This window comes from Cucurbita pepo, chromosome 6 (assembly GCF_057944985.1).
Source record: "Cucurbita pepo subsp. pepo isolate OVF chromosome 6, ASM5794498v1, whole genome shotgun sequence".
Lineage (NCBI taxonomy): Eukaryota > Viridiplantae > Streptophyta > Magnoliopsida > Cucurbitales > Cucurbitaceae > Cucurbita > Cucurbita pepo.
Window position 1 is genome coordinate 1,425,550 of NC_141803.1, and position 7,231 is coordinate 1,432,780.

General features: G+C 39.4%; 2 protein-coding genes across 2 annotated transcripts; one reads left to right on the top strand and one right to left on the bottom strand.

Annotated features, from left to right (window-relative positions):
- Positions 1 to 141: 141 nt before the first annotated feature.
- LOC111796584 (cytokinin riboside 5'-monophosphate phosphoribohydrolase LOG8) lies at positions 142 to 1,711 on the top strand. The gene is made up of 7 exons (XM_023679272.2): positions 142 to 579; positions 672 to 769; positions 843 to 873; positions 959 to 1,058; positions 1,140 to 1,210; positions 1,276 to 1,419; positions 1,496 to 1,711. The coding sequence occupies exons 1-7, from the start codon at positions 466 to 468 to the stop codon at positions 1,586 to 1,588; spliced, it is 651 nt and encodes a 216-aa protein (XP_023535040.1). The 5' UTR covers positions 142 to 465; the 3' UTR covers positions 1,589 to 1,711.
- Positions 1,712 to 3,697: 1,986 nt separating this feature from the next.
- Positions 3,698 to 7,174, bottom strand: LOC111796568 (putative magnesium transporter NIPA9). The gene is made up of 9 exons (XM_023679242.2): positions 6,868 to 7,174; positions 6,484 to 6,582; positions 6,036 to 6,165; positions 5,755 to 5,843; positions 5,500 to 5,556; positions 5,355 to 5,413; positions 4,784 to 4,904; positions 4,511 to 4,659; positions 3,698 to 4,218 (listed from the first exon to the last, which is right to left on the bottom strand). The coding sequence occupies exons 1-9, from the start codon at positions 6,976 to 6,978 to the stop codon at positions 3,996 to 3,998; spliced, it is 1,038 nt and encodes a 345-aa protein (XP_023535010.1). The 5' UTR covers positions 6,979 to 7,174; the 3' UTR covers positions 3,698 to 3,995.
- Between the last annotated feature and the right edge of the window lie 57 nt (positions 7,175 to 7,231).

A 7,231-nucleotide genomic window follows, 5' to 3' on the forward strand; every position in this document is an offset into this window, starting at 1 on the left:
TTATCTTGATTGAAGAAGATGATTAAAGGAGAGTAGTTTCAGTTTTGTAAGGTTTAATTTACTTTAATTTGTTTAAAGAGTGATGGTGGTGATTCGGATGGGCGACAAAATGGGAGATGGAATTAGAAAGGGAATGAAGGCATGTGGGGTGGTCGTGGTTTGATATATAAAGGCCCCCATCATCTGTTCTTCCCAATTCTAATTGCCGTTTTTCGCTCCATTCCTTCAACATCCTCAAATTCCAAACAAACCCCCTCTCTTGTTGTCTCTTTTAGTAATGGGGTTCTGAAATTCCCTTTTGTTTTGTTTCTCCTTTTTTGGGAAGAGTTTCAATCCTTCACCATATATATATATATATATATATATATATATATATAAAAGGGTATAATCTGTAGAAGATACCGCCGCTACTGCCTTTTCCCAATGTTTCTTCACCATTTATGTTAACAAACACTCCGATCGTGAATGGAAGCGAACAATTCAAGAAGCAAGTTCAAGAGAGTCTGCGTCTTCTGCGGCAGCAACTCCGGCCATCGGAAAGTCTTCAGCGATGCTGCTCTTGATCTCGGAAATGAACTGGTTAGCTTCTTCTCCAATCCATTGAGTTTTACCATTGATTGCGTTATTAGGTTATTTCTTAATGTTCTTGTTTCTGTGGTTTCCATTTCCAGGTCGCGAGGAAGATTGATTTGGCGTACGGTGGGGGAAGTGTTGGGCTTATGGGTTTGATATCACAGACTGTATACGATGGAGGCTGCCATGTTCTTGGGTAGGATAGATCCAAATTTGGGCAGTTTTGTATGCAAGAATCGAATGTATTATTGATTCATGTTTTGATGCAGGATCATTCCAAAAGCTTTGATGCCCCATGAGGTATATAAGCTAAGTTTGTTTCTCCATTTTAGTGTCTCTAAACTCATAACATGTCTCTGTAAATTGTGTTGGATGATCCTGATAGATTTCTGGACAAACTGTTGGGGAGGTAAGAACAGTTTTGGACATGCATGAGCGCAAAGCTGCAATGGCTCGAGAATCAGATGCTTTTATTGCTCTTCCTGGTAACTCTCCACATAATTGTAGCTAATTGAAGCTAATTGTAGCCAATAGTGTGTTTAATGTATGATTGTTATTTGGTTTAGGAGGGTATGGGACAATGGAAGAGCTGTTGGAAATGATAACCTGGGCTCAACTGGGTATCCATAAGAAACCAGTAAGCGTAGCCTTTGCAAATTATGTGGTTGAAGGTTGTATATTAAGCTTAATTACTCTGCGCAGGTTGGGCTGCTTAATGTTGATGGTTACTACAACTCTTTGTTGGCTCTGTTTGATAATGGCGTTGTGGAAGGTTTCATTAAGCCTGGTGCTCGAGCGATTGTGATATCTGCTCCAACAGCAAAGGAACTCATGGAGAAAATGGAGGTATCTATCTGAAAACCAAAGCCATTCTAATTCTGTCTCTGAAAACTAAAGCCATTCTAATTCTTGGTTTGTGCAGGAACATACTCCATTCAGTGAACACATTGCTCCACATGAAAGCTGGGAATTGGAGCAGCTTGGTAACGACCAGTGCCAAGAACATAACCCATGACTGGTAAGTGGTAATGGGTCTTCATTTTTAATCATGTTGTGATGGGGCCATAAGTGGTTCATCATTGTGTACTTGTGTTCTTTGTGATTTGAGTTCTAATAAATGCCTCTTTCTATTTACAAAGTGCTTGGTTTGTGGTCAATCCAAACACCAATCCTATCTAGTGAACTGGTCATGTATCTAGTGAACTGGTCATGTATCTAGTGAACTGGTCATGTATCTAGTGAACTGGTCATGTAACAGTTCATGCTCACCGCTAGTAGGTATTGTCCGATTTAGTCTGTTATGTATCGTCGTTAACCTCACGGTTCTATTAGAGAGAGGTTTTCACACCCTTATAGAAAATGTTTTATTTCCTGCTTTAACCGATGTGGGATCTCATAGGTCACCACTTTCTTTGCACTTTGAAGGCCTCGTCCCACCAATAGGTTACTTATTTTCCATATTATCCTGTTGAGTGCTTCACTGATTATAATAGCACCTTGTAATTCAACTTGTTTAAAGGTCCATAGCTATACTGAGCTTGAAGGACAAACTGCATGATTCAGATGCTTCAGCTGTCTTTCAGTTTGAAAACGAATGGATATGATTTCTTATGCTCCTTTTTTGGACAAAAGTGAATATATATATCTTTTCCTAATTGTGATGGACAACTCATGAGTTGATAGACACCAAAGCCACCTCATTGATCAGGTAAATCATCCTTAGCTTCCCATTTGAAGGAGATACCCTATGACAATCCAAGTCGACTACTAGCAGATATACTTTTTTTGAGACTTTTCCTTTCAGGCTTTCCCTTAAAATTTTAAAACGGTCTACTAGAGAGAAGTTCCCACAACCTTATAAAAAATGTTTCGTTCCCCTCTCCAACCAATACGAGATCTTACAATCTACCTCCTTTGGGGGCCAGCGTCCTCGTTGGCACACCATTTGGTGTCTGGCTCTGATACTATTTGTAACCGCCCAAGTTTACCGCTTGCAGATATTGTCCTTTTTGAGGTTTCCCAGAAAAAGGTTTAAATGAGATATCATATGCCCAAATATCAATACACAGACAAACAAAAGTAGCAGGTACCAAAATTACAGGAAACCCAATGGTCTGTCACCTCTGGAAATCCAGTTCATCATAAGCTAGCTTTATTTGACAAGCTTGGGCTGAAGTCAGTCTGCCAAAAGTGTCACATGGGTTTTTCAGGTTATCGTCCATTCCCGCAGCAGGTGTAGGGTTTTTGTGTTGTGGGTATCTTTCCCGTAGTCCTATGAGGAAGTCTTGCTATCAATCACATGGCTGGTTGTGATTGGAAGAATCGTAAACTAAGGAATTTGGAGATGAAAGCTTGGGAAAGATGTGTTGTTGAATGCTGGGTTTCTTTTTTTGTCATTAAAGAGTTATTGGTAATGCTAACAGAGTGGTGAGTGTGAAGTGCCTGCGGGTGTTAAGTGGTAGAAACTAGGAGAGTGGATGGTTTTGGCTGTTAATTCCTACCTTTTCATGGGGGGGCCTTTTCTTTCTACAATGAGTCCCCACAGCCTACAGAACTGCTTGCTGATCTGCTAGACATGTTTGTTCGCAATAATGGAGATCATGGAAAGCTGAGGTTATCGGATAATGGATCCATCTCCCTCAACTCAACTTTGTCTGAAACGCCGAATGTTATTGCTTCGGCGTTCCAAGTAGAAAGAAAGAACGGATGTGATGTTATTTAAAGAAAAACAAAGAAAGGTGGTTGATTCTTCTCACCAATTATCTCGACAAGTTGAAACATTAGACTCTTGACCAAAGATATCTGTAACAGTCTAAGTACAACGCTAGCATATATTGTCATCTTTGGACTTTTCCCTTAAAATGCATCTGCTAGGGAGGGATTTCAATACACTTATAAACAATGTTTCATTACTCTCTCTAACTCATGTAGGATCTCACAGTATCATAAATTTGAATCTCCATCCTGCAGTGTTAGGCCAAAATTTGAAAAAGAATTAAATAATATTTAGTACTCACATCGAGGATAAACGTAGTAAGAAAGTTGATTAGAAGATCTCATACTTCCTAACTTTTTGGAATGTAATTTCTTGAGTAAGAGGACCTTGGAGTATAACACAAGAAAATAAAAGGTTGAACAATCTTCATAAATTGACTAAGATCATGATCATCATCATTCTTCAAAATTCATACATTATAATGGGTAATTGGATATTATGAAATGGCCTCAAACATTGAAACAATCAATCAAAGGAGATCTCGAAATATGTGGTGCCTAAGCAAGCAAGAAGGTATAATTCTAAAAAACACACCCATGAGAAAGTGGAGTGCATTCCCAAATTCCAACCCAGATCAGAATATGTTCATACCTGGATGGACTCCCACATTGGTATTATATCTACACGTGAACCGTCTTCACGGTCTTCAAGCGTCAGCCTTGGCTTTTGATGATAACATCATATTCTGCAATGTGGTTGTCTGAATGATTGCACTGGGGCTTGAATCTCGTAGGCGCACAGATGATCCAGATCTATGCCCAAAGCTCCTATCCACACCACTTCGCTTAAATCGTCGGTATAGCCAAGTAAGACGTCGGGTCAGTCGTGCTGAACTCACAAGCAGAATAACACCTGTGATGATTAGCAGCCTGTATACAGAGAAAGTCTTGCATAAATAACATTAACCCACAAACGCAGATTAACTTGTATTCGACGTACGTATATACCAAAGACCATTCTTTTCTAGGAGGAAAAAACAGCAATTAAGCATCCAATTGTCAATCAATCTTCACTAGCTAAGCCTTTCCAAGTATTTAATGCACTGGACCCTCGAAATCGTCCAGTCAGTTATCATAAACACGGAATGTAGTTAACGATTTTCTTTATCAAGTCAAGGTAGTGATGTAGAAACCATAGAACGGGTATGTATTTCTAGTTTACCATCCCAGCAGAAGGAAGAGGCGAGCAGTCGGTGACGAGGGCAATTCTTCACCCAAAGCAAGCATACCAGCAACGACACCAGTGACGATAGATGCCACAGCAGCACATGTAGACACCACAATTGCCCTCCCATGTTTTAGTCCTCGAGTCTACTAAAGAAAAGACAACATCATTATGAACTAGAATAACACAGGCAAAAGCTGTCAATAAAACAATGAACACTAAAAGCAGAACAGAATGGTAAAGAGATCAATCACCAAGAGTTCAAAGTACCTGATAGTAAAATCCTGTAGCACTGCAACAAATACTTATCAGGATGCATATCGGTACCAATATTTCGTGGAAACCCTGCTCCAAGAATAAGAATCCCATTTTTGATATTACAGATGCCATCCTGCAATTGCAGATTTAAATTGTAACATTTTGCTGATACGAATCTGAAAAGCTGATTGGATTATTTCCCTTTCAAAATGTTGCATGGAAATAGTTCTCGAGAGAAAAGAGTGGAGTCGATCAGGCTCGACGCAAGCCATAGATGTGTAAACGACTAAAAACTCTATAGCATGCTTATACTCAGTCCTCAAACATCATGACCGTATACAGTCAACCATAACAATTATAGAACTACTAAAAGTTCCTCTTTTCATTTTCTAATCCATCCTGACCGTCGAAAGAAAAGCTGGCTAAGATTCAACTTGAGACAAACTAGGATACCACCGCGATCGGGCAGGAGCCATGATTCCTCACAGTCAAGCAAAGTTCTAATACCTATTAGTCATCCTCAACCATAATAATTGCAGGAAATGTATTCCATCAAGCAAAAGAGTGCAAGCCAGAACAGTACCCGAACAAAATGCCAGATTCTAAGCCATATATTATTTCTTCGACAACTTCAAATTCCATCTGCAACATATATACATGTGTAACATATTATTTTTTGGGAGGACAAGAAAACCAGTGAAAAGTCAATACTAAAGCAATGAATTTACCAACTCTTGTTCTTTCCTTTGACGTTTGTAGAAATGAAGCCATCCGCTAAGAAGAACCTGTTAGAACATATACATATACCCAATCATTTCTAGAACTCAACACATTCATCTTTTACAGCTTAATTTACAGAGTACTAGAAGGATATATTTCTGCAAGCAAGACCATAAAACTAAACTAACATAAAATGCCTTATCTAGTTTACATGGCCAGAGATTTTTATAAACCGTAAGGTGTCAATAATATAAGATACCTACAAACAAGATGGTAATGATGAAAGCTAGCCATGGCAAATGGAAAATCGATATCGCAGACGCCTTTTGCTCCTCGCCTCCAGCACCAACCCCTTGAAATGAAACCCAAAAAAACGGCCAAGTAAATTACAGAAGTAGGAAGGAATGTGAAAATTCACAAAAAGCTGAGATACAAGACATGAGATAAACCTCAGATGCATAAAATGAACTTTAAAAGACAGGAAAGGCGAAAAAAGGATCAAAACAATAGTTAGCTTAATGACACAAAGATGAACTTACATTACCTATGGTGCCAATGCCAGCAAGCGTAATCCCCATCCAATCGACAGCATTCATTATTTCCTTCAGATAAAAATGTGAAAAAATAGAGAGGATGGCAAGTCCACATCCAGAAACTGGTTGAATTATGGAAACCTGAAAGACGGAAATTAGAAAAGAATTGCATATTGCGGAGAAAAAGTCCGTGCTACATTGACAGAACTGTATGAATTTTCCTGTGAGGTACGGATTCTTGGGAAAGAAGTAATCTACACAATGGTTTTGTAACATCAAATTAGAGATGAAATATTTAGGTTACATGCTGTTTTCATAGTGATAGACAATACATAATGCAAGGGAAGTCACTTGGGCATCAAAACAGCAATTGATATTTCCATCAGCCAAAATCCAATAAACCAATGCCGATCAAAAACCGAAAAGAAAAGGGCGCAAGTAGCTGAATAAAGGACTTACAGGGGCGAGGGATAACGCTCTCAGCATTAGAACAGCTCCAAATATATCCATCAGAAAACCTATGATCCAAGTTTTGTTAAAAGCGTAAGCCCTTATCACCTACACAACACAAACAACAAGAGGAAATTCATCAACGCGTTCAATGAATTCGCTGTAAGAAAGTTTACATTCAGAATACAACCCAATGAAATCGGAAAGTAAGGAAAAGTTGAAGATCAAATAAGATCAACGTCAAAGAAAAACAGTACAACTAGCCATCGCAGTTGAAGGGAGAAAAAGAAGACGAATCGCATGAAATTAGATGACCCAGAAGGAAATGTCGGGAAAATCACGACGCCCGTTGACATGGAGAAAGGAAATTGAAACGAAAAGGAGAAACCGTACCTTGAGCTTGAAGGAGAGAGGAGGAAGAATGACGGTGCCCTTCTTCTGAATAATTTTGCCGATATTGTTGCCGGCGGCGGCGGCCAGAGTTAAACAAATGGGTTCCCACATATCTTCCTTGAAAGCCGAAAAATCGAAACACAGAGAAGAATCGAACGAGACGGAGAAGAATAAATCAAGAAATCGGAGAGTACGGTTATGGTTGGAGGGGGAATTGCGATTTACGTCAGAGCATTGCCTCCAAATTTTTGCGCCAACGACGGAACTTTGTCCTTTTGCCCCTTTCTATCCCTTGCATTTCTAGCTAAACCAGGCCCTCAACAAAGCCCGTGGGATTTAATCACCTGCGGTTCATATGTTCCTC

Bases quoted from the DNA above. Each gene is read 5' to 3' on its own strand.
- LOC111796584 (XM_023679272.2), top strand. From the start codon at position 466: ATGGAAGCGAACAATTCAAGAAGCAAGTTCAAGAGAGTCTGCGTCTTC. The intron at 770-842 runs GTAGGATAGATC...GTTTTGATGCAG, and splicing joins GGAGGCTGCCATGTTCTTGG to GATCATTCCAAAAGCTTTGA. The intron at 1,211-1,275 runs GTAAGCGTAGCC...TACTCTGCGCAG, and splicing joins TGGGTATCCATAAGAAACCA to GTTGGGCTGCTTAATGTTGA.
- LOC111796568 (XM_023679242.2), bottom strand. From the start codon at position 6,978: ATGTGGGAACCCATTTGTTTAACTCTGGCCGCCGCCGCCGGCAACAAT. The intron at 6,583-6,867 runs GTACGGTTTCTC...TGTGTTGTGTAG, and splicing joins CTCTCTCCTTCAAGCTCAAG to GTGATAAGGGCTTACGCTTT. The intron at 4,905-5,354 runs GTACTGTTCTGG...CTGCAATTGCAG, and splicing joins GAATCTGGCATTTTGTTCGG to GATGGCATCTGTAATATCAA.